The following is a 27633-nucleotide window of genomic DNA, read 5'->3' as shown; positions in this document are numbered from 1 at the left end:
ACAAGGGGGATATCCTTTCAGCCTTTCTCAACCAGGGTTATGTGAATGAATTAAGTCTTACTAGCCCAAGGCATCCACTGCATACAATTAATTAACTTCTCTTCTGTGCTTCTACAGTGGTACCAATCCTGTACCATCTCTGAGAGAACTAGAAAATAGTTACTTAAATCATTGTCTTGTTCCATGGTTTAAATGAGAAATCTGATTGAGAAAGGCAGTTAATGTAGAGTCTGGATAGGTCTTTTTGATATGAAGTGACATTAAACAGAACGAAAAGAGGCAAGAGAATAAACTATATGGAAACGGAACAAGGACATTTTATATGGAAGAAACAGCAAGCGCAAAGGCCCTGGGGTATTTAGTATACGCAGTGAGCAAGCAGGGAAAACAAAGTCAGAAGTGTGAGAGTTTGAGTGCTACAGAGCCTTGTAGACCGTGGTAAGCAAATTGTTTTTATTCTGAGTTGAGAAACAATTGGAGGACTTTGAGAGGAGGAGTATGACATGACTTAAGTTTTAAAGACATTCTTCTGGATGTTAAGTAGAAAAGAGTTTGCAGGGGGTCAGGGGAACAACTAGGAAGTCATATACGAGAACCATCCAGTAATCCTGAAGAGATATGAAAGTAGGCTGGGCCAAGGTCATAATGGAGGAAGTTCCGAGAAATGGTCAAATTCTGGCTATAACTTGAAAGTATCGCTAAAAGGATTTTCTGTTATATCAGCTGTATCAAACATGAAAACAAGAGAGGGATCAAAACATGATATCTAGGGCAGGATTCTTTTTCACTTCTTTAAGGAAACATCAAATCACAGTTGCCAATAATAATAATGATTAACAATCAACAGCCAACACACAGACACACACACACACAGACATACACACACACACAAACCACAGCATCTTCCTCACTATAAGAGCAGTGAAGCCAGGACATAGGCAGGGGGCAGGATAAGGGAAGAAGAATTTAAGCAATTGAGGCCCCTGGGGGCCCAGAAGAAGGACATTAAGCAGAACACAAAGTGAAATTTTACTTGGAAGGCAGTCTTCACTCATTCAAAATGCTCCCCATAACTCAAGTCTATACACAATTAAAAGTTCTCTCTTCTGTAAGGTGGCTCCCAAGATCTAAAATTCTGGTTAGTACTAATCTTCCAGTTCAGCTATGTTATCACTGGTTAAAATATTTTGTAGAACAGCCCTAGAAACCACACAATTATACTAATTATACCTATATATTTTTTCCTACATTTCAAACAATTGATGTACATCAAACTTATGCAACAGCGTAAGTCACTGGAGAGAAGATTATTAAATATTCACTCACTAAGAAGCAAAGTTCAAGTCAAGTCAACAACCATTTGGGGGCACCTACCTAGCGTCATGGACCGTGCCAGGTTCAGGGGTTCAAGCACAGAAGAGGCTCATTTCCTGCCTAAGAAGCTCACAGGGAGTTTCACCAGTTCTCAGTTGCAGTGTGGTGAAAGCTATGAAATTTTCCACAAATAAATAAAGTAGGACCTTAATTTATATTTAAAATAAATTCAATAGGATATAAGTTTATTCATCTCTCTCCTCACTTGCATTCCTCACTACGCAATGCAGAGAAAGGGATGATATCACACAATCCTGGCATCTGCTCCCATCCCAGGGCACAACTACGGAAGTGGGCAACACACCTGAATATCACATTGCATGTCATGACGGACCCCAGAGAAAACTCATTTGAGGAACTAGATACACTCTATGGTTTTTGGCCTTCATGGCACCCAGCAAAGTGTTGGCCGCTTTGTTGAGGCAAATAATTTGAAAAGGAATGACGTTTGGCTGTGACTGTCAACTAATCCTTGCTAACACGTAGCAAGACTAGAGAAAAGTAGAGTTTAAGGAGAAGGCTCCTTGAAGGCTGTTAACATGTTATCAGAGATTCTACAAATACAAGGTCTTTAATGCCTACAGGACATTAAAACCACATCAATGAACTTTATGTCCTCTGTTAAACATTAGAATCCATTAGTCTATCTTGAACTTTGAGTGGATCCCATGTGTGATCTTGTTACATTGTACATTGATCATTTGAAAAATACTGATTCACAGTTATGCAGATACTCCAAATGTTGACATATTTCATTATATAATATCAAAAAAGGATACTTGTTAATATCACCAACAATCTCACCAGAAACCCCAAGAAGTTTCAGAAAGCTGACAAGCTTGTAGTGGCAGACATAAATTTTCTGAAATTCCAATTTTTTAATTTACTTCTAATTTTTTAATTTACTTCTTATTTAATTAAGTATAGTTGATTCACAATGTTGTGTTAGTTTCTGGTGGAATTCTAAGTTTTTTTTAAACTCAAAATGTATTACTGGCAACAAATACTGTGAGTTCTTTTCATTGAAATCACAACATCACTTCGTTCATTTTTCAGAAAAAGTTTATACCCATTTGAAAAACCATAGTTTATATCAATCTGTTTTCCAAAAAAAAAAAAAAAAATGGAGTTCTGTGGAAAAGTTGCTCACTCAGTTCATAACTCAAACAATAACAAACGTGCTTTTTCTTTTCTGAGACGACCATCATGTTTCAGTAGTGTTTTATGTGTAAAGACATGTATGAGAGGGTCAATAGTTACAATTAATAATTTTTACTGATTCATCAAGGAATTTGTAAGTAAAACTGGTTTCTTTTACTGCAAGTGTGTGGTCATGAAGAAAACCAGACTACTAGTTCAGTTTGGTACCACTGCTTTCATTCATGCTAAAGTACAAGTAGTTTTCTATACCATTGTTTTTCATCATCTGCGGAAATATCAACACAGTGAAAAAGTCAAATAGCATCTTGAATTAGAATTATCATAAAAATAATTTTAACCTCATATTCCCTGAAAGTGTTTCCAAGATGCCCAAGATGTCTGCAGATCACACTTGAAGAATTACTGAAGATATAGGTAAACTGGCAACGAATGTACACAGCACTAGAAATTATTTTATGAATTTCAATACCAGCAACAGATTAGTATGATGATTTATTTTTTAAATCTCAATTTAAGAATATGCTCCTATATTTATTCAGATATCATTCGGTTCGTTTATTTATTTATTTATTTTGGCTGTGCCACGCGGCTTGCAGGATCTTAGTTCTCTGACCAGGGATTGAACCCAGGCCAGGGCAGTGAAAGCACCAAGTTCTAACCACTGGACCACCACAGAGTTCCTCATTCAGTTCATTTACTACAAAAGATTCAGCAAATCTAGATACACGTGACAGGCAAAAGGTTACTAAAAGTGCAGGGTAAATGATTCCTAGGAAATTGTTTTCTGCTATCCTAAGTGATACAATGCTTGAATACAGACTCACAGACATAGAAAACAAACTTATGGTTACCAGAGGGGAAAGGGAACAGGGATGGACAAATTAGGGGTATGGGATTAACAGATATAAACTACTATACATAAAGTAAATAAGCAACAAGGATTTACTATATAGCACAGGGAATTTTACCCAATATCTTGTAATAGCCTATAATGGGACATAATCTGAAAAAAAAAAAAAAAATAAAGGCAAATCACTATGCCTTATACCTGAAACTAACACAGTATTGTAAATCTACTATACTTCAATTTTTAAAAATTGCCTGCTACTGAGAATATCTGATTTAGACAAGTCTTGGCAGCCCTTAAAACCCGTCAGAAGACTTCACAAAAGTACCAATCACTAAAGAAATCCCTTTTTCCTTCTATGAAGAGGATACTTAATTCCTTTAATGGCAGAGTCTTGCACCATAAAACTAAACTCATGACCCTCTCCTTTGACACCACCTGCAAAAAAAAATTCCTAGTGCAGGATGAAAGACAATACATAATCCTAACTGTTTACAAACCTTTTTATCCATACCTTTCATACAGAATCATTATTTGTCAAGAGCCTTCTCAACTTTGTAAGCTCTCTTAGGTGAGGTTCTTTACGCCCTCTTGTGGCGAAAAGCAGTAACAAGAATTAGATTTGGGGGAGCAGTGGGAAACAGTGGAGCACTGTTAATACAAGAAATTCCTCCCTCTGTATAATGTCTGGTTTTCCAACAAAGGGAGAGGGGGATAGAATCTGAATAATTATTACTCCCAGTGTGAGACATTACAAAATTAGTTAAAACAATTTTTAAATTAGTTGGTTACTGCACACTTTAAAATCAGCTGATGACAGGAGGAACAAGAGTACTCTCGGAAAAAAGAAAAGAATGTTTAGAAAAATAACTTGGCGTAATGAAAAAAAAAAAAACAGCGAAGACAGTAAGACTGGGTTCTTATTTTTATTTTAGTTTTGTGATTATAAACAACTCACCTAACTTCTCTGGATCTTAGAGTCCTGACCTAAAAACAAAATAAAATAAATGAAACAACTTATAGAGCTAGGAGAGACTTTGGGCTTCATCTAATCCAAACTGTTCTTTAAAGAGGAGAAAACTGAGTTGCAGAAAGGTCTAGGAAAATCATAAACAGTACGTCACGCATACTCTCTGAGCTCCACTCCAACTTAGTCTACAATCTAAATCAGATGTTTACGTAAAAAATTTAAATGGTGGTAAAACAATCTGTAAAAATAGATGAATGTATGTGGTCACCTATATTTCCAAAATCAAACAGGTTGATGTTAGTTGACAGTTGCCCATCGGCAGGTCAGGTAAAATCCCAATTCTGAAGTTCTCTGGGAAGATATGAGATGAGGGCGGGCATCCAGCATGCCAGAATGGGTATAAGTCAGATTATTGCCAATAGGCATTATCTCACTAGGAAAACAAAAAGACTGCAGCATTCTCCTCTCTGAGACCTCCCTCAAAGCTGCTAAGGAGAGGGAATCTTCAGAAATCTATTTTTTCCTTTTTCACCCTCCTCAGACTGACTGTCTTGGGAGGTTGCACCAACAAACAATAAAATGACCAAAAGGCTCACTGCATGGATGGGGTCGAAAGAATGATGACCCTGTGTGTGCCTGAATCAGCAAGTTTGTTCTGGTTTTCTCATTCTCTTTATTACATTTGCAGCACTCATATACAAGTGAGACTAGCTTCTAGACCACCAAAGGACCCTCATAATTCAGTCTATGATGCCAACTTCTGTCTGTCCTGGTGTTTGTCATAGAGTAAGATGGTAGGGTAAGTCCCCACGGCTCCAACCAGCCCTTTTCAAATACTGGGAATCTTTGGAAAGACAGCACCTTCATCCACTTCCGGGTTTGTGATCACTGCCACAGATTAGTTGATCGGATTTAATCGGAAAAGTTTGAAAAAAAATGTAGTATGCAAGCTGTGTTGGGGAGAGAGTCAGGACAGTTCTACAGAGACGAGGGGAGCCCAAAGGGAAGGTGCTACAGACTCTAAGAGCGACATTAGCCTGAAAGAAGGTTATTGGGGAGTGTCTTATGATCAACACCTGCAGCAGAAGTGTTTGGGCAGAGACAGAAGCCTCAGCTGACCCCACCAGAAACTCTGAGACTGGGATTGCCTAGCTTCAGGTGGCCCTCTCCCGAGGCAAGGGGACGCTCATGTGAACCAGTCATTGGGCTCAGGCTTCCCGAGGGAAGGCCTGTGACCTGTATAAGACAAGAGTGTTTCCCAGAGAGAAGGGAGAGCTGTCACCTGGCAGCACTCCCTACAGCCCCAGGAAATGTGAAATATAGCTTTTGCAGTATTGCAGATGAGAACACGGAAGCTCCCAGAGAATAAGTGACTTGCCCAAGGTCTCACGGTCACGTGATGCAATTGGGGGATATCAGCCTACATCTTCAGAACCAAGTCAAGTATCTGTTCCTCAAGAGGATACAGCCTTCCTTCCATTGGCTTAGAAAGTGTTAACAAAGACGTTATTCCATATGACTTGAATAATGACCTAGTAAGATTTCCAGCGCTGGTCCTACTATACACATTTGATAGATAAAGACAGCAGCTCATTCATTTAGTCAATGTTGCCTCTTTTCCTCTACGCACGCTTTTATGACAGATTCAGGGAAGCAAAGGATGGGTATGCCCTAATCCCTTCAATCAGGAAACTCACAATCTAGTGCAGGCAATGGGCACCTCACAAAATAACTATTACAGTGTGATACGTGCTAAATAAATGGTAATGCAATGTGACAAATGCTAAAGCTGAGGTTTGGGAAAGACAAGAGGAAATATTAATTTTCCCTGGAAATATTGGGAAAGTCTGCAAGAGCGGGTGATACTTGCACTGTGTTTTGCAAAGTTTTCCTCAGGTGGAAAGTAATGGAAAACTCTTCAGGGAGAGGATGAAAGACACACTGGTATGATAGTGCATAGTCTTCCAAGAAAAGGCTCAAACACTGAATAATTTGCCCAAGGTCTCCTGGCTGGTAAGTAACCAAGCAGGCACTTGAACCCAGCCCTTGGCAGCCCAGTTAACGTTCCCTTTGTAGTGTTTTCTGAAAAGGATGTAGCACTTAGTAAATGGAATATGCTATGATGTAACACTTTCTCAGTGGTCCCCTTATGCAGATTTTTTTCCCTCTGCTCTTTTGCAGTCTTCCAAGATGTGCATGTTATGGTATTTGCTGGGTTTGGCTTCCTCATGACCTTCTTGAGAAAATATGGCTTCAGTAGTGTGGGCATCAACCTACTCATTGCTGCTCTGGGCCTCCAGTGGGGCACTATTGCACAGGGGATCCTGCAGAGCCATGGAGAGAAATTCCACATTGAAATCAAAAAGTGAGCACCCCTTATTTTCCAACCATTGTGTTTTCAGAGCAATTGTTTCTCTGCTTAGTCTCTTGACAGTCAGCCTCTGAACTAGCTTGCAAATTGTTTCCTTTCCATGATAGAAGATCGTTGGGATCCAAGGATCTAAATCAATGCCTTGCTCAACTGAGCTGGACCATACATTCATGTCTATATCCACTATGATTTGACCTTAAGGGTATGAGAAATCTCCTTCCACAAAATTATTATTCCTTCCTTATTAAGGTAATAATAATAATTATTATTCCTTTACCTTATTAAGGTAAAACCCTAAATGAGGTAAAGAACAGGTAGCTTAAAGGAAATGTGAGAGCAACTAAAGATTGTATGGTAATTGGAGGTGGGGGTGGGCAAGGACGTGGGAGAGGATAAAAGTAGGCCTGGGAGAAGCACCTGATGGGGACAGGTGGGGAGAGGGGCCTTGAACTCTGGACATGGTGGTGGTATAGTTCATTACAACCCACGTATGTGGGGTGTGCATCATTCTTCAGTGTCTTCTTTCTTCTTCCCTCAGCATGATAAATGCAGACTTCAGTACAGCCACAGTTCTGATTTCTTTTGGAGCTGTCCTGGGAAAAACAAGCCCAATCCAAATGCTGACCATGACAATTTTAGAAATTGCTGTCTTTGCTGTCAATGAATATCTGGTTGTCGAGATATTTGGGGTAAGTGTTCTAGTGATACTTACCTAGCTTTGAACATCACAACACATGTATTGGATGCCCACTATATTCAGGGACAAACCTTGGTGACAGTGACACCACAGCAAATAGTAATCATAGTAATCATTTGAGTGCCTACTGTAAACCAGGAGTTTGATAAACATTATTTAATTGCACTATCACCACAACAGTGTAAAGTAGGTATTATGATGTTACTCTTTATACACGATAAAACTGATGATCACAGATGCTAAATGACTTACTTGCCTGAATCTGGATTCAAATCCAGAATTTTCTAGCTCTACAACTCTTTTTATTAAAATACATTTTCTATCAATGATCAATTCCTATTTATATTTCAACTACTCATTGAATAGCTCTTTCAAAGCCTTTTATTAAAGCTTAGATGAAATTTCTTCTCCTCCATGAAAATCTCATTGATTCCCCCAAGGAAAATAAACAGAATATTTCTGGGTACTCTCCAGTATTTTATTTATGCCTCTATTGAACATGTAATTCAATAGCAAACACTTTTGGTAACTTTCTAGGTGTCATGTGTTGGTGATTCAGTGACAAACAAATAGTTAAGGTCTCTGTTTTCATAGGGTGTACAATCTAGTGGGGGAGATAGACATCCAACAAATGATCATACATTCAACCATCTACCTATAGAATCACGCACACACACAAAAAAATATTATTATAAATTGCAACACATGCTTTGAAAAAATAAATGGAGCGGCTCTGAAGGAGTATACCTAAAAGACTTAATTTAGACTGTGGAATCAAGGAAGACTTGTCTGAGGAAGTGACAGCTAAGCTGGACCTGAAAGGTACATAGGAGTTTATCAAGCATGAAAATTTAAATAAATTTGTATCATTTTCCTACTTTAATAAGTACAGAGCAATGCCTTGGGTTTGGCACACTGAACTTTCCATCTAGAGACAAGAAATGTAGAAAACTGGATCAAATCCATTGTGTCCTAAAGAGGGACCTAACATGCACTTCTTCAAATGAATCTTGGACCTCAGCTGGTTTTCTTTTTCTTTGGTTTTTTTTTTTTTTTTTTTGTGGCGGCACTGAGCAGCATGTGGGATCTTAGTTCCCAGACCAGGGATCGAATCCGTGCCCCCTGCAGTGGAAGCGCAGAGTCTTAACCACTGGACTGCCAGGGAAGTCCCTCAGCTGGTTTTCATATCATCATTGCAGGGTGAAGCTTCTTGAAACTTCAAGTCTTTGAGTTACAATGCAGTGAGCTTTTACTGCAATGTCAAGTGAATGCAAAAATCATGTTTGTTTTGTATCAAGTGCAATGCATAATATTTCACTGAGAATCTCCCTAACCTGGAAAAGTAACCTAAAATGTATTGAGTGCCCACTAAGGACCTAACAGTTGAAAAACATGGTCCCATCTAAATCTTACCACAAACTCTATTAGCTGGGTAACATTTCCCCATTTTACAGAACTGGAGATTCAAAGAAGCAGAGTAATTTGTCTAAAGTCACATCAGAGAAGTACCTGACCTAGGATTGAAAGTCAGTTCTGTGTGGCTCCAATGCTTGCACTTTTTTGTTTTTCACAACCCTGTTTTATTCCCTTTCTCTGACACATTTTTCTCTCTCTTGATCTTTTTTTCTTTAACCCATGAAGCAGTTCTTTCATTGACCTCCCTCCTGTAGTGAGCTTCACCTCTATTTACATGAATGTTTTGCCACCCTCAGGCCTCTGACATTGGAGCATCAATGACCATCCATGCCTTTGGGGCCTACTTTGGTTTGGCTGTAGCAGGCGTCTTGTATCGATCAAGCCTGAAAGAAGGGCATCACAATGAAGAGTCTGTGTACCACTCAGACTTGTTTGCAATGATTGGTGAGTTGGGATGAACTTGGCTGATTCTTGTCTATTTGGTCAGATGCAAGGGAATACCCCTATTTTCCCCTAACTCTTAGATAACAAAGCCTAAAAGTAAAAACATCTTGTCAGTGCCCAAGGCAAACGGCTTCCCCTGGACTGTCTTCCATATTCAGAACTAATATCCCTTTTTGTGATTTACTACAGGGACTCTTTTTTTATGGATATTTTGGCCCAGCTTTAATTCGGCCATCGCTAATGCTGGAAAGAACCAGTACATGGCCATCGTAAACACATACTTCTCTCTTGCCGCCTGCGTGGTTACAGCCTATGCATGCTCCAGCCTTCTTGAGAGCCGAGGCAAGCTCCATATGGTAAGTGCCATGTTAACCCCCATGGAACTTTCGCTAAGCGACCCTGATGGCTGCTCTGATGACTAGTTCATTTCTGCATCACTGCTGAGCTGCCCGAACAAATCATAACACTGCAAACCTTGGAGAATAATCTGAAAATAACATTCCTTTATTCTTCAAATGTGTACTCTGGCAAATTAGAAGTGTTATCAAGGAATTTACAGTCCAGTAGGGAATATAATCATGCAAAAATCAAAGATCTGAAGCATATTTCTTTAATGATAGAGCTAACTGTCCCCAAGTTCTTAGAAAATCTTTCTTAGAAAGAGGAATTTCTACAAGAGTAGAAAAAGAGAGTGGGAGAATGCAAGTTGATTTTATTTTTCTAACAGCAGATATTTCTCTCAGAGAAATAACAACTAAATGTAATGTGGGATCCTGAATAGGATTCTGGAAAAGAAAAGGAATATTAGTGGGAATACTGGTGAAATTCAAAAAGGTATTTAATAATATTACACCAATGCTAATTTCCTAGTTCTACAGTGATGTAAGACGTTAACATTGGGGGAAACTGGGTGTGGTATATATGGAAACCCTCTGCAATATTTTTGTAACTGCTACATGTCTAAAATTATTTCAAAATCAAACTTTTTTTATATCTCCCCCAAAATAGTCTTTTGAGTTTCTTGCCTAAGAGCTTAAAGAAATATCAGTGAAGGAATAATCCTCAGATCAGCCACTCTTCTTTTCTAAGCTGAGGGAGAAAAAAGATATTGTACCAAGATATTACTTTCTTTTTAAAAATTTTTATTTATTTATTTATTTATTTTGGCTGCGTTGGGTGTTCGTTGCTGTGTGCGAGCTTTCTCTAGTTGCCTTGAGCGGGGGCTACACTTCATTGCGGCGCGCGGACTTCTCATTGCAGTGGCTTCTCTTGTTGCAGAGCACAGGCTCTAGACGTTTCACTAGTCGTAACACACGGGCTCAGTAGTTGTGGCTCGCAGGCTCTAGAGCACAGGCTCAGTAGTTGTGGCACACGGGCTTAGCTGCTCCACGGCATGTGGGATCTTCCCAGACCAGGGCTTGAACCCGTGCCCCCTGCGTTGGCAGGTGGATTCTTAACCACTGCACCACCAGGGAAGTCCCACTAAAATATTTCTAAGCGTAGCTAAGGACATGTATTTCAGTTCTCTACAAATTGTTTCATGAGAAAAAATTGAAAACAATAAAAAGAAGCAATCGTACATGTACAGCTCAGTGGTTTTCTTTCAAAAGTATTGATAACCTGTCTTCCTCTGGCAGAACAGCCAGAATATGATTTTTCTGAGGAATTCTGGTAAATGGAAACTGGTTACTCTTTCCTCCATCCTCAAATGTTCTCAGAAGAGTGACACTTGCAAAAGCTGTTGTCTTTGATGTGTAATGTGTACATTTCAATGTCTCTAAATCCCCTCTTTGATTATCGGAATATCATGGACTCTGCAAAAGCACACAGTGGCCACAGGCCTCTTTCAGTTCACGGTAACCACAAATGCATTCCAAAGCTGCATAAAGAGGCAGAACACTGCCAGAATAACTGCTGTATATTCCCACCCTCCTACTACAACTTCTTTTGATTTCCTCACATCCCTCTCCACACTGGTCTTACTAACTTGATCTCTCATGCACGACCAAAGAACCCTACAACAAGGATACCAAGTGTCAACTGCTGGGAGGAAAGGCCTTCTGAAATTACAAAGAACCTTCTTCTTAAAAAGGAATCCTGGGACTTTCCTGGTGGCACAGTGGTTAAGATGCCACGATCCCAGTGCAGGGGGCCTGGGTTCGATCCCTGGTCAGGGAACTAGATCCCACATGCATGCCACAACTAAGAGTTCGCATGCCACAATTAAGGAGCCCTTGAGTCGCAACTAAGGAGCCTGCCTGCTGCAATTAAGACTGAGTGCAACCAAATAAATAAATAAATAAAAATTTTAAAAATAAATAAAAAGTCCATTCCCCAATAATATTAAAAAAAAGTAAAGAACGAATCCATAACCCTTCCAACTGAAGAATGTGTGGTGTGTGGAATCCACTGAATCCACGACTGCTACAGTCCTTCTGAACTCCTCCTCCTTCCTCTCACCTCACTCACATTTCTGTGCCCTACACAGGTTCACATTCAGAATGCAACCCTTGCTGGAGGAGTGGCTATAGGCACTAGTGCAGACATGGCAAATACCCCATACTATGCTATGATCATTGGGAGCATTGCAGGAATGGTCTCCGTGTTTGGGTTCAAGTTTCTGACTGTAAGTATTAACAGATACTCTGAGTCAAACTTTGGATCTGCTGCATCATCTTCTCACATCCCACCAGCAGAAAAAAGCTATGAAAAGTCCTTTCCTAAGCACCTCTCCTTCGGTCATTCAACATGTCAGTGTTCCAGTGGTTTCTACTCTTTCTTGCTTTCTTTTGTTTATATCAGTTACTTATAACAGTATGAACTGAACATACTTGTATTACTTTCCTCAGGGCAGTTCCATTAAAGGTTTTGTTGTTGTTGATGTTTGTTTTGTATAATTAAGTACTCTGAGCCCTATTCGGGGGATTTAGGATACCATCAGTGGGTAAGAATGAGTAGGAGTTAAAGTCACTCACCTTCAAATCTATCTACCTAAGACTGAAATGAGCAGTTTTGCCATCAGTGTATTCAGATTCTTTGATGTAAGCAGGTTTCAGATGAAGATGGGGAACTGGCCTGCAGATAAAAATTTTCCTGCATGGTCATTGACTTCAGTCACACAGCTCTCTATAGCTAACAAAATAATAAAGCTTCCTCTTTTTACAATTTTAGCCATTTTTCACTACTAAACTGAGGATCCACGATACATGTGGGGTCCATAACCTACACGGCTTACCTGGTGTGATAGGAGGCCTCGCCAGCATTGTGTTCATAGCCTTGGAGACAGCTGACAGGTGAGTGAAAGAATGGGTTTTCCTGTTCCCCAAGGTCAAGTGCTGTTTTCTCTTACTCTTAGAGAAACCCAGTGATAAGAGAGCTTTTTCTTTAGCAGTCCAGACCACAGTTCGTAAGTACTGTTCTTACTGAAGCCAAAGAGACACAACCAAGATAAAAGAATTGTATTGGAAGATGTTTCTTAACCAGCATTATTAATGGTTTTTTTTTTTGTTTAATTAACGTGTTAATTTAAATTTCTCTACCATAGGCAACTGTCTCATTGCAGATAGGACAATTTGATCATCACATTCAGATTACAGTAGGCTTACTCTTTTACTTAGTCCTACCAAAATCAAGCATATGGGGCATATGTGATGAACTGGCAACCTCTGCATCCAATCCACACAAAGAAGAATGAGTTAGCATAATGTGGAGAGCATTTGGATCTGGGGAATCAGAACAACTGGCATATGGTTCCAACTTTGCTACCTAGTTAAGTAGCTTTTGACAAGTCACTCAGCATGTCTGGTTCTAAGTCTTCTCATCTGTAAAATGAGAGACTTGTACTATTTATTCTCTGAAATCCCTTCTAGGCTATAACAGACCTAGATTCTTCCCCAAGTGGCCAGAGAAAGAACAGCCATCAGTCAAATTTAGGAGAATGGAAGTGATGCCATAAGCCATCAGTCGTAATTTTATGCAACAAGATTGGAACAATTTGATATGAATGCCATCCATGCAAAACAGCTAGGAAAACTGTAGAGTTCAGATCACTCAGGGAGTAAGAAAGGAGGAAACAAAATGCTCAATTTTTGATTGAAAACATGAGGAAAAGGTGAATGTGTTTGATGATGTCTCAACAAACCACTGGCTGGAGTTATATAATATGAAAAGAAAGTGTTTCTCTTCCATTTTAGCAGATTAAAGTATTACCATTTTAAGACCAGTAATGATAAATATTTGAAAAACTTGCTTCATCGTATTTTCTACTGAATAGAAAATTTGCTTCCTCTTCATGTGTATAGGTGACCCATTTCTTCTGTATTTTTTTGGTTTTTTTTTTGTTTTTTCCTACTTTTGTAAATTTGGAGGACAACCCTAGAGATATCACATCTTCTTTTAGTTCTTTCCAGGACCCAACAGAGTGTTGAGACCAAACACTAATGTATTTTAATGCAAATCAAGCGTGACAAAAGTTTGAGTTAAAGAGTTCAACTCCTAAGTATTATAGTGTGTAAACGTTCTGCACACACACTTAAGAGGTGTCTCAGGATTAGAAATAGAGGAATTCTTGGGCATCATGCCTGGATCAGTTCCATAGATGCAATAAAACTAGTCTGTCTGGCTCTCAAAGGCTGGGTCTTGCTGGGTGGCCAGATTCGGGGTAGGTTTCATGGTTAAGAGTCTAGTCCTTGGGTATACAGGCTTAGCAACTTCTTAATTTACTCAGGAGGCGTTGAGGGGGGCAAGCCTTGGAAGGCCCATTCACATGTGTGGGTAAAATTCACACATATTTCACACAGCAGATAAAATACCTTTGTACAAGAGCCAAATCTATTTACTCACATGTGTCTATTCAGAATATTAAAATGCAAATCGAGTTTCTTGGTACGCATAGAACAAGGAGAAGTTAATATACTTAAGGGACATTTTTTCAAGTTATGGCAGCTTTACTCTAATAGTGCTGTTAATTTTGTCTAACTCAGTGTTTTCCAAGCCTATTTTATCATGGAATAACTTTCATCAAAAACATCTTTTAATACCTTGTAAAAGATCTTGGCAAATTCTAGTAAAATTAACAGGCAGCTTACAAAAGAAGAAAATCAGATGAGTAAATACATATTAAATATTCAACCTTGCTAGTTATCAAAGAAATGCAAATTAAAACAAGTTATCCATTTTTCAGTTATCAAATTGATAAAGATTTAATAAATTATAATATTGAATGGTGGCTAAAGTGGAAAAATGGGGATATAAATTGTACAAGGTCCTATTTGGAAACGCCCTTAAGAAGAATATAAACCTTTACTGATAATCCTATTTCTAGATAGGTTTTATTTTAGGGAAATTATTGGACAAGTCCATAAGCATGTTCCTAAGAGGATATATTCTCACAGCATATTTAAAAATATGAAACATCAGAAGCAACCTAAATATCCAACCTATAGCACTATAATTACAGTATATTTGTACAGTGTAATACTCTAGCAATTAAAATTATGATCCAGATCTCCATTTACTGACATGAAAAAACATTAAGATTTAATGGGAAAATCAGTATCATGACATGATTGCATTTTTATAAAAATACTTGCTTATATTTTACATGTTTATACTGATAAGATTGGAGGGAAATTAAACTTTTTCCTTTCTTTTCTTAATTAGTGATTTTGAAATTTTTACAATGATCACATATTACTCGTACAATTTTTTCTTTAGTAGAAAAAAAATAATAAACCCTTCAAATAAAGAGAAAAAAAGGAATCTGAGTTAAGTACATTCTTTTCCCTGAAGGATGAGGAAGAAACAACACATTCTCCTAGTTCAATGGTTTGCTTTCCTGCAATAACTCAACTATTTGTTAATTGCCTGTTAAGAGTGAGGCACTGTGCTAAGGAGATTCCCACACTCCTAATTCATTTGACACCCTTATGCATTTCTATAGCTTTTTATCACATTCTTCTATTCCCCAAATTATAAGGAATTTTTCACTCATTTCATTTTAAGGTAACTACTTCTAAGATATAGATACACTTTAATATTTTCAGTGAGTTGTCCCTACAATACATGTTAAAATTAGCTTTCCTGATTTTTAATTTCATCACAATTGTTTTTTGGGGGGATGAAGTAAGGGGAGATGGCTGCTCACATTTGTTTTGTATATTGCTCCATCCTCAGTGCCTAGAAGGGAAGCTGGCACAGAGCAAGTACCCAATAAGTAGTTGTTGAATGAATCAGATTGCCAGTCAGAACCTTGTACCACATTTTTAGAAAATACTAAACCCTCTAAGGAAGATCTTTTTTTTTTTTTTAAATATCTTTATTGGAGTATAATTGCTTTACACTGTTGTGTTAGTTTCTGCTTTATAACAAAGTGAATCAGCTATATGTATACATATATCCCCATATTCCCTCCCTCTTGTGTCTCCCTCCCAACCCTCCCTATCCCACCCCTCTAGGTGGTCACAAAGCACCGAGCTGATCTCCCTGCGCTATGGGGCTGCTTCCCACTAGCTATCTATTTTACATTTGGTAGTGTATATATGTCCATGCCACTCTCTCACTTCATCTCAGCTTACCCTTCCCCCTCCCTGTGTCCTCAAGTCCATTCTCTACAGCCACTATGGAGAACAATATGGAGGTTCCTTAAAAAACTAAAAATAGAACTATCATATGACCCAGCAATCCCACTACTGGGCATATACCCTGAAAAAAACCATAATTCAAAAAGAGTCATGTACCACAATGCTCATTGCAGCACTATTTACAATAGCCAGGACACAGAAGCAAACTAAGTGTCCATCGACAGATGGATGGATAAAGAAGATGTGGCACATATATACAATGGAATATTACTCAGCCATAAAAAGAAACGAAATTGAGTTACTCGTAGTGAGGTGGATGGACCTAGAGTCTGTCATACAGAGTGAAATAAGTCAGAAAGAGAAAAACAAATACCGTGTGCTAACACATATATATGGAATCTGAGGAAGATCTTTTCATCATTCCTGAAGAAAAAGGTAGTTCCTGTTTAAGTGCTTATAAGAATTTGTGAACGTTGATCAAGAGTTTCAAAGAAAATAAATATATGAGATAAAAGAAAAATTGTAACAAATGTTTGTTTGCTGGTATGTAATGATGCACTCTGGCCTGAAAGGGGCAGGCATGCATGCCCTCAGGAGATGAGCTTTGTTTGCTGGCTTGGAAAAACAATGGAATTTTTTTGGCCTCCTAGGTCTGCCATGGCAATGCAGGCAGCTGCGCTAGGTTCTTCCATCGGAACAGCACTTGTTGGAGGGCTAGTCACAGGTGAGCATAAAAAGTAAACATATGTTTATATCTCATGCTCTCAGCATATTAGATGATAATAAACATTGGTAAATTTAAAATTTTTCTAAACTTCTGACAGTAATCATGTAAGCTCAAGGGGATGACTTTACAACAGTATTTTAATTACTTTGCAAATTGACTTTCCTCTTCAGCATCATAACATGACTTATTTTCTCCCCACTTTCACAGGTCTGATTCTAAAGATACCTATCTGGGGACAACCAGCTGACCAGGACTGCTACGATGATTCTGTTTATTGGGAGGTACTATATAGCGTTCTGAGGATGTACATGATGACTACACCAGGGAAAGTTTTGCTCACCTCATGTCTAGATGTCTGTGTGGCGTCCCTATGATGAAATTGGTTGAACTCCCTATTTATAGAGAGAAATTGAGAAAATGTGCCCAGAAAGATAAAATCAGAAGCTATGATATTTTCCAAAGCAGAAACTAGATGAAGAAAAGACAGACTTTAGTTGGCAAGTGCCCTTTCACTCCTCCGAGAGCAATAAAAAAGCTCCTCATAAAACTGTAAGAATCCTAGGCAGTGGTGTGAGATTTTACCCCACATATAAAAGTAGATGAAACAGGTGGAGCACGCAAGGTTGAAGAATTTCAGTGAGTACACAAGAGGTTCTAGGACTAACAAAACATCAGCTTCTTTCCATCCTCCGGTTTCTATCTCTTTATTTCATTGACATTTTCTCCCAAATTATTTCCTGCAAAGCTTAAGACTGATAGATATTTGGATGTGTTCCATGGGATTTTCAAAGAGAACAGGTTTGGGAAAGCGAATGTAGTCAGGGTGGGCAGGATAAATATATTTGTTTTATTATTTTTTCCCAACTCAAACAATTTTTATTTCCAGTTTTTTCTAAGCTTGAATAATAATTACAGAAAATCTTTGTTTCAATACTAACCTCTGACAAGCCCAGTGAAAGAAACTAACAAAAGTGCCCTAATCTCTTCTTTTTTTTAAGGTCCCTAGGAGGACAGAACTGGACATGTTCAGTCGTTTCCATGAACACGGCAACCACAACCAGTTAGAACCTGAAGCCTAAAAACCATTCCTGTGCCTCCGCCTCTTTTCCCATTGCCTAGACTTGAAATAAAATGGCAGCATCCAGTGAGAATATGGACCAGAATGGATAGATCCTGAGCCCCAAATGTCCAGTGTGAAAATGTTTTAACATAATCTGGTGCTGTCTCTTGGCATCAATGATCGTTTAGTTGAAGAAATGTGACATACAACAGATGGTCAAATGGATTCTATTCAGGACTCCCAGATTACTCTTGCCAGTGGGTAGGTACAGGGTGAACGTTCCATGTATTTTCTTGTATCTTTTTTTTTTCCACATAGAGGAAAATTTACAAAGAGACCAACATTTTCCAATCATGTCTTAATGTACATACTATGTCTTCAATCCCAAAGATTATAAAACCTAAGCCAATGAAACAATAATTTATATAAGAAATCTATATAAGAAATAAGAAAGAAATGTATGTATGTAAAGCAGTAATATGATTGTTTTTTGACTAAGCTCTCTTGATTTTAAAAATGGTCTAGTTAGTAATGTTATGTCTTTGTTTTGTCGGCTAAAAAAAAATGCACAACCTAAAAGTTGAGAATCGTGTTCTATTTGGTAGACTTTCTGAGGACATAAGCCCGGGAGACAGCCTCTCAGAGAGTTCTGAGGGACTGCTTGGAAGAGGTAAGGGAGGAACCAGGATATACAGGAGTTTTGCAACAAAGACCAAGTAGTCAGAACGTCAAAAGATTTCTGTTAATGAAAGAAAACCAGACATCTCAAGTTAATGAATTTAGCACTTTTCTATGTATGGGAAGATGCAAGAGTCTGGGCTCATTGAAATCGTTCCTTTGATGTGCACCTCAGCTATCTGGGGCCAGTAGCCTGTTCTTCCCCATCCTGAGTCCCCTCAGGTGCACCGCTGGGGGAGGCTGCAGTGCCTGAGGGCTTGCTGGTAGGCATCCTGCTGTTTGCATCCTGAGCTCCTTCAGGGCTCACCCTCAAGAGAACAGGTAGTGGCTAATGGCTGCAACATCCTTTGTTTACTGATATGGCAGGCGACATGTTTCATTCACAGTTTGAATATTCTTATGCTTAACTTCTTTTGCATGTTTACTAATTTGCAACAAGAGCGCAAATGCTATCTGACCAACGTCTGTTTTGTATAAAATTTCAGTGGATTAAATCTTATTATAAAATAAAGCATTTGTCTTTTTTCTTTGGTGGTTAGAATTCATTTTAGTAACAAGCACATGCACACACATTACACACATGTACACACACATTCCTCATACTTAGTCCATATTCAATTCAAATAAATTTTTACTATGTATTCACTGCAAAAAAAATCAAGTTAATGTCTCACGTTATAGGGTACGTTTTGAAGAACTCAGTTTTAGAAAAAGGTAACTGACATAGTCATACAAAACCATTTCTAGGGAAATAACATAAAATTTTTTTCTCTCTGTTAATGCTGAAGATTTTTCTTCTATTTCTGGAGTCATGGTCTCTTGCCAGGATGCGCTTAAGTATCAGTGAGGCCCTGCCATAATTAACAGGACTTCAATTCCTAGATGCTAGAACTGAAAAATTATAATAACAATTAATTATTTAATGTTATTGCTCTGGGAAAATAGTGTAATTTATTTGTAGATCCTAAATATTTTACTAGATAAATAGGTGACTTCTTTCAAACCTGCATCAGTTTCTCTTTCAAATGGGCTTTTTGAAAAAGTTCACCTATAAAAATCCACTGTCCCCACTCTTGCTGATCATCACAAAGAATCATTTTCGACACCAGGATGTCCCAAGTCCTCCTTGTTCCTCTGATCATAAGGCAACGTTCAGAGGGTCTCCAGAGAGTTCATTTGGATATGCAGGTCAATAGGTTTCAAAAAAAACATTTATTCTAAAGTGGCTACTTGAATGCTCGACTGGGCAGCACGTATACTAAAATTGGAATGATATAGTGAAGATTAGCAATGGCCCCTGCACAAGGATGACACTCAAATTCATGAAACATTCCCTATTTTATAAAAAGGGGGGGGGCACTTCCCTGGTGGTCCAGTGGCTACGACTCTGTGCTCCCAAAGCCGGGGGTCCGGGTTCGATCCCTGGTCAAGGAACTAGATCCCACATGCCTCAACTAAAGATCCTGCATGCCTCAATGAAGATCCCACGTGCCACCACTAAGACCTGGCAGAGCCAAAATACAAAAAAAAGAAAAAGATGCATGGAACTTCCCGGGCGGTCCTATGGTTTAGACTCCGTGCTCCCAATACTTCAGGGGGCACGGGTTCGATCCCTGGCTGGGGAACTAAGATCCCACAAGCTCTGTGGTGTGGCCAAAAAAAAAAAAAAAAAAAAAAAAATTACATTAAAAAAAAAGATACAAACTATTATGTATAAAATAAGCTACACGGATATATTGTACAAAACAGGGAATACAGCCAATATTTTATAATAACTAAAAATGGAGTATAACCTTTAAAAATTATGAATCACTATATTGTACACCTGTGATATATAATATTGTACATCAACTATACTTCAATAAAGCGGCTCCTTGATATTTTTGTAAATTGTTTCATCAACATAAATTCAAATGTCAGCTTTCTGCATATTTTATTGGTATCCTCCTAAAATGAAACCTATTAAAGTATGACCAAACGTCCTCAGAAAATACTTGGATATTTTGCTCAATGCCTCTTTGAAATAACTAGACTTTCCACAAGTTTTTATTTTGAAACAATCTCAAGCTTTCAGAAAAAGTTAGAAGTAGAGTACAAGGAACTGTTTGTTTCCTGAACCTTTTAAGTTTCTGGCCTCGTTATCCCTGAATATGTTAGTATGTATTTCCTATTAACAAATATTCTCTCAACCAGAATATAATCATCAAAATCTGGAAATTAACATTGCTAAACTATGACCATTGTTAGCTCGGGCTGCCATAACAAAATACCATAGTTTGGGAAGCTTAAACAACAGAAATTTATTTTCCCATAGCTCTGGAAGCTGGAAGTCCAAGATCAAGGTGTTGGTCAATTTGGTTTCTGGTGAGAACCCTCTTCCTGGCTTGTAGATGTCTGCCTTCTCTTTGTGTGCTCACATGGCCTTTCCTAATTGTGTGAGCACAGAGAAACAAGAGAAAGCTCTTTGCCTTCTTATAAGGAAACCAATCCTGTCAGATTAGGATCTCACGCTTATGACTTCCTTTAACTTTAATTACTTCCTAAAATCTCTGTCTCTAAATACAGTCACATTGGGGGGTTAGGGCTTCAACATGAATTTGAGAAACACAATTCAGTCCATAGCAACTATCAAATCCTGAGACCCAATTAAAGTTTCACCAAATGTCCCAATGATGCCCTAAACAGCAAAAGGATCCAGTTCAGAATCACATTTTTGCCTTTAGTTGTCATTTCTCTCTAGTCCCTTAGTCTGTAACAGTTCCTCAGTCTGTCTTTGACTTTTATGACCTTGACACTTTTGAAGATTATAGGCCAGTTATTTTGTAGAATAAAATAGGAAGGTCAGGGGCTTCCCTGGTGGTGTAGTGGTTAAGAATCCACCTGCCAATGAAGGGGACACGGGTTCGAGCCCTGGTCCAGGAAGATCCCACATGCCGTGCAGCAACAAAGCCCATGCACCACAACAACTGAGCCTGCGCTCTAGAGCCCGTGGGCCACAACTACTGAAGCCCACATACCTAGAGCCCGTGCTCCACAACAAGAGAAGCCACCGCATTGAGAAGCCCACGCACCGCAACGAAGAGTAGCCCCTGCTCGCCGCAACCAGAGAAAAGCCCGTGCGCAGCAACGAAGACCCAATGCAGCCAAAAATTAAAAAATAAAATAAATAAAAAAATAGGAAAGCCAGTGGCCTCCATCATTTCCTTAACTAACATACAGTAGTTCTATTTACTGACATCCATTTTACTCAACTCATGGAATTAAGCAAACTGTCTGTTCTATTACTGTAATCATATTATTCAAACAAGTATATGTTACCAGTTTACTTAATAATTGAATGATGCAATTTTAGCAGTTTGCCAATATGGAGTCTTTCTAAAATACCCAATTCAATATTATTCATGTTTTACAAGTGCACTTAATGTGAGTGGTAATTTCTATGTTGACTTTATCAGAAAATGCAGTTTGGGAGTTCCCAAGACCACACTCAGTTTCAATAATTTGTTAGAAAGATTTACACAATTCAGAAAAGCTATTATGCCTGCAGTTCCAGTTTATAATAGCAAAAGGATACAGATTAAAATCAGGTGAAACAAGCAGCACATAAGACAGGGTCTAAGAAAGTTCCAGACACAGTCTTCCAGTGGTCCGCTCCCAGTGGAGTCAAGCAGACTGGGCTTACTAGCAGCAATGATGTGTGGCAATGTGCATGAAGTACTGGCAACAAGATCACCCAGCCTTGGTTTCCAGGGTTTTTATTTGGGCTTTGTCACATACACTTGGCCGGTCACCCATGTGGCTGACCTTAGTGTTTACCCTCCAGAGACCAGCTATTACCACACAGCCAAAGACCACACCATAAACCATATTATTACCAGAGACCACCCAGGTGGCCCAAGGTTCCCAGGTAAACAAATACACTTTATCAAGCAGGACATTCCAAGGTTCAGGCGTTATCTCCCAGAAACTCAGAGCAAAGGCCAGACCTCAAACAATTAGATGTTATCAGTTTACTTAATCCTTATTTGAATGATGCATTTTTAGTAACTTGCCTATATAGAACCTTTCAAAAACAGCCAACTCAATGCTCACTTGTTTTATAAGTGCAATGAATGAAGGTGGTCATTTCTAGATTGGCTATATTAGAAAGACTATAAAGACAAGTTGCTAAAACAACAACAACAAAAAGAAACAAAGAAATTGCTCTTGTATCAGACAAGAGCAACATATAAAATAAAATAAACAAGACAACAATCAAGACTGGGAAGTAAACAACACAAAAATCTAGAAAGATTCTTCATTCAGATTGCTTGTCTAGTTTCTTTCTGTTATTTAAAGAATCTGAAGCTGAATATCTTAGACAATGCACTTTTTGTGTAATTAATGCCAGGAAGAAGATAGGAAATTTCAATCAGCAGACCCAAGGGTAAGCCCTTGACTTTACCACAAAAAGTTGGTGAATGAATGCATGTGTGTGGATCTTTATTCTCTAATCCTTTTTTTTCAGTTTTTAGCAATTTTTTTCAATAATATGTCAAAAATTAGATAATAGGGATTTGACAGTGTTGAATTTTACCTAAGCCCTGTGCTTCTGGAAACAGGGAAGTTTAAAGGAACCTCACAGTTCACTGAAAAAAAGAAAAAGAAAAAAAAAAAAGCCTTTCCGCATATGATTAGATAAGACTCACAAAACCCCTTGTTTACCTGTGACAAGGCCAGGCACAAATTCCTATGCTTTGCCTCATAACTTATTTCCTAAACTACTCATTTCACTGACCAATCAGAACAAAACGCTTGTTAGACAGACTGGTTAAGCTTCTCTCCTTCCTCCAGAGCCCTGAACTTTGGCCCACACCCAGCATGAGCCAGCAGACAACCCTGCTCAGAACAGGCTGGCTTGGGGTGGGAGGTGTGAACATTCTCTGACACTATCCCACCTGTTACCCCGCTTCCACGCACCCTGTCCTTCCTGGCCTTGTTCACCCCTCTCTGTACTCCTAAGATGCTTGCGGACTTCATTATGATCGCAGCATTCACCCTCCTACAATAGTCCCTTTCCCTGCCTTGCAATAATCCTTTTGAACTAAGTCTCCGCTTTCTCAGTTGGTTTTTTATTTGACAGATGTGACTAAATGTTGGGGCTATATAGATTATAGGTTACATTTATGTAAGGGAAACTAGGTTAAAATTCACACTGAGGCAAGAAAAATAAGGTAAAGTTCAAGAGTGAATATGAAAATGAAGTTAGGGACCCACTCATTTGCTTTAAAGATTCTCAGTGGATTTTTAGCTGAATATGTATATAAATATATGTTTTTGTCATGTGAATATTCTTAAATCTAAAAATGTTATATGTATATATTTTATATATATAGTATGTCTATCTATGAACCTAAAATATTTTTTCTTTCTTTCCTTCTGTCTGTTCTTTATTTCTTTCTAATTTTCTTCCTTATTTCTCTTTCTTTTCCTCTTTTACAGACTAGAAGGCCTCTCTCCCCTCTACTGCTTTTTTTGAGTCACTACCCAGTTGTCAGCCAAATGCTGCCCTTCCTTGCCCCCCTTTCATGCTTTCCATGCCCTTTTAATCTCAGGCTTGGGCACAGGGCACAAAGCCCCTCTCCCTGAGGTCCACCCCTAAAACATAGCCCAGCTCTGAGGCACTGAATGCTTTTGGTGTGTTTACACCTTATCCATTCCAAAATCACTTAAAGTAGTAAATAATACCATTTAGATTGATTGGACAATTTGATTAAAAATCTCAAACTCTACTCAGATGGCCTATTTCTGGAATTCTTTGTATTTCTGGTTCATGTCTTAAATCTGAGAGATTAGTTTTTAATTATTGACTAAAGAAATTGTGGTATATGTATACAATGGAATATTGTTGAGACTTAAAAAAGGAAGAAATCTTGTAATTTGCGACAACATAGACAGAACTCAAAGGCATTATGCTAAGTGAAAATAGATAAAGACAAATAACATATTATCTCTCCTTGTGTAGAATCTAAAAATATATATACCAAAAAAAACCCCCAGAAAACTATGTTCATAGATACAGAGAACAGATTGGTGATTGCCAGAAGCAGGGAGTAGAGAGTAGGAGAAATAGGTGAACTATTTTTTGGGTGGGTTTTTTTGGTTTTTTCTTTTTTTCTTGGTATTTTTAGTTTAGATAAATTGAAAAGAATAAAAGATAGAAGAGTTCATCACCAGAAGGTCCGTACTACAAAAAATGTTAAAGGAAGTCTTTCAGGCAGAAAGAAAATTATACCAGATGGAAACATAATACACAAAGGAATGAAGAGCACTTGAAATGGTGATTATTTGGATAAATATACAACTTTTAAAAATTTTCTTACTATTTAAGTGCTTTAAAAGATAATTAAATGCTTAAACAACAACAACAAAATAACAATGTATTCTGGTATTTATAATATATGTAAAGTAAAATGTATAAGAACAGTAGCATAAAGACCAGAGAAAAAGGAATGGACATATACTATTATAAGTTTTTATACCATAAGGAGTGGTGTAATATCACTAGAAGATAGAGAATGATAAATTAAAGGTGTGTACTAAAACCCTAAAGCAACTACTAAAATAACAAAACAGTTTTATAGCTAATAAGCCAACAAAGGCAATAAAATCAATTTATATTAAAAAAAAAAGATAATCCAAAAGAACAGAGAAAAACAGGAAAAAAAGAGCAAAACACACGTAACATAAATAGAAAACAAATAGCTTAACAATATCACATCAAATATAAATGGGCTAAGGGCTCAAATTAAAAGACTTATCCTTGTCAGATTAAATAAACAATACAAAACCCAAATATATGCTGCCTTCAAGAAATACACTTTAAATATAAAGACAAGAATAGGCTTAAAAGTAAAAGGATGAGGAAAAGATATTCCATACTAACACCAGTCATAAGAAAGCTGGGAGAGCTGTATTAATATTGGACAAAGTAGATTTAAGAAAAAAGAATATAACTAGTTATAAAAAAGGTAATTTCATAATAATAAAACAATTAATCAAGAGGACATAACAATTCTAAATATTTATGCCCCTAATAACAAAACTTCAAAATACATGAAGCAAAATTGGATAGAACTGCAAAGAGATATAGGTAAATCCACAATTATGGTCAGAAAAATCATTACTCCTCTCTCAATAGTTAACAGCTATAGACAGAAAATCCCCAGCTTTCTTCACTCAGATCTTAGGAGATAAGGTTGAGTATATCCAGCAATTTTCTTTATACAGTCAGAATCAGAGCAATCAAGAAACATTTGATTGCTGGTCAGCTATCATCATTTCCAGGTGCTATATTAATCAGAGCCAGATGTGTGAATCAATACTGGGAAGTAGCAATATATTAAAGAAATTAATAGCCCAGGAATCAGGGAAACTTGAATTCTCTCACTTAATAAATACATGACCTTGGGCAGATTGGTTAACTTCTTAAAGCCTCATTTTTTTCATTTGTAATATTGGGATAATAACAGCATCACTAGGGTCTATTACATATTGCATTACCTATTATTATATAACAATTTGAATCAGATACAAGTCATTTTAATCCCTGACACACTCCCATTTGGTCTGATTGGAATCTCTTTTTTGTCTCTCCCTCCTTCCTTTGTTTTAGAAAAAGAGTTTAGTTGATGGGAACACTGTTAAGTGTGGATATCACGGAAAGGATATCACTGAAACTAACAGTCACTTTCTATGCAAAGAAATACAGCCCTTTGTTCTGTGCCTGCAGCTGCCTCTTTTAGACTTGGCTCAAGAAGGTTTTTGTTAGTGCCTGCCAGACAGGATTATCTGGGATTGTGTTCCAGCAAGCCAAAGTCATGCCAAGCAGAGGAGTCAAGTAGTTGTGTATATTTAGTATCATGGCATGAAGCCACGTGTTGTAAAGAACACTGCAGCAGGAGCAGACCTAAGTCCTAATCGTAGCTCTATTAGGAAGAAGTGCATGACCCTTACCAAACCTGAACTCTCTGGGTCTAAATTGCATTACCCATAAAATGACAGAATTTGATACGCATGGTCACTCAGTTTCCGCAAATTCTATGTTACTAGGAATGACTCTCTAGAAACAAAATGTTCAGGGGACTTCAATAATTCATTTACTCCTCCATTTATTGACCAGTTTCAATTCAGTAAGTGCCAGGAGCTGTTCTGTTCTAGACACTGGGGATTCCATAGTTGGGGGCAGCGGGTAGGAATGGTCAGGGGAAGAGTCCTTGCTTTCAAGAATTTTTAATTCCTTGGAGAAAAAGAATGATACACTAAAAGGTAAATATATAATATAATGGCAACCAGTAAAAACTTGAGGAAATATTGTTATCAAGAAGGCAATATGTAAAAGATTGTTCAATCCAGTCTATTAATATAGTTCCTTTTACATAGTCATTCTAACACAAAAGGGAAAGATATTTCTTTCTTGATCAAGTCAACTAGAATGAGCTATCTCCCAGATGCATGGTTAAAAGTCAGTAGCATAAAAAGGTAGAAAATTTAGTGACAGCAAAATGAAAGAGTCAGCTCTGACAGAAGGGGATAGGGACATAAACAAATGAAAATGCTCGTCAGGGAACAAAAGAGGGGAAAAAAATGAGAAATGCCAGGTATAATTCTAAGTATATTTCAGGAGCTGTGTATCTGTTCATTCTTAACTCGTCACAACAAGTCAACCATTTATGTATTATTACTATTTTCCTCAGTTTAAGATAAAGAAATGAAGGCTCAAAGAGGTTGAGTACCATGCTGAAGGTCTGTGCTAGGATCTGCACGCAGTTCTCATTAAGTTAAAAATCAGTGCTCTTTCCCTGAAACTCTTTTAAGAGAGTGGAAAAGTATGAGCTCATCATTGTACAAGAACCTTGAAATTCTTGATGTGACACTGTTATGTGACCAACCAGACACAGATCATGGTGTATCTTACCAAATACCAGTAGTTGTATTGTAAAAGTGTAGATTTCACACTGAAGATTAAACATGTTGTATTTCTCTGAAATTTTAAGACTAATCCCTGTTTTACATGAAAAGAAAATCCCTCCAGCCTTTATTGAATAAAACAGATGGAACTGATAAGCGAAAGGGAGAAAAGGGAAGGAAGCTCACATAAGGCAAGCTTAAAGTGTAGGGCTTAATTCATGTTAATTATAAAAATAGGTGGTTGACTATAGCACAGAACAAATACTATTAGCAACACTTTCAGGTTTGTGATTTGCATTGAAAACTGCTGATTTTGTCTGGTTGCAGTCACAAAGATTTCTATTTTTTTAAATAATAC

General features: G+C 37.9%; 2 protein-coding genes across 4 annotated transcripts in view; one reads left to right on the top strand and one right to left on the bottom strand.

The window, feature by feature from the left end:
- Positions 1–19862, top strand: part of RHAG (Rh associated glycoprotein) — a 35765-nt gene extending 15903 nt beyond the window's left edge. Inside the window, exons 2-10 of the mRNA XM_082347673.1 lie at positions 6534–6717; positions 7262–7412; positions 9133–9280; positions 9470–9636; positions 11769–11906; positions 12452–12573; positions 16512–16585; positions 16796–16869; positions 17587–19862. Of these exons, the coding sequence (XP_082203799.1) occupies positions 6534–6717; positions 7262–7412; positions 9133–9280; positions 9470–9636; positions 11769–11906; positions 12452–12573; positions 16512–16585; positions 16796–16869; positions 17587–17667 (1139 nt within the window). The 3' untranslated portion in view covers positions 17668–19862. The remainder of the gene's footprint in view (positions 1–6533; positions 6718–7261; positions 7413–9132; positions 9281–9469; positions 9637–11768; positions 11907–12451; positions 12574–16511; positions 16586–16795; positions 16870–17586) is intronic.
- The window catches only part of CENPQ (centromere protein Q), a 138555-nt gene that overhangs the window by 59293 nt on the left and 51629 nt on the right, over positions 1–27633 (bottom strand). The window contains exon 9 of one of the 3 annotated variants that reach the window (XM_082347652.1): positions 12557–12702. The exons of 1 other annotated variant lie outside the window; for it this stretch is intronic. In XM_082347652.1, coding sequence (XP_082203778.1) covers positions 12700–12702 — 3 coding nt within the window. In that variant the 3' untranslated portion in view covers positions 12557–12699. Of the gene's footprint in view, positions 1–12556; positions 12703–27633 lie in introns of those variants that run through there. One more of the 3 variants, XM_082347661.1, reaches the window with a different exon arrangement.

The sequence above is a fragment of the Balaenoptera borealis genome, assembly GCF_965194805.1.
Source record: "Balaenoptera borealis genome assembly, chromosome: 12".
Lineage (NCBI taxonomy): Eukaryota > Metazoa > Chordata > Mammalia > Artiodactyla > Balaenopteridae > Balaenoptera > Balaenoptera borealis.
Note: the sequence above shows the minus strand (reverse complement) of the source record. Positions and strands in the feature narration are given on the sequence as shown.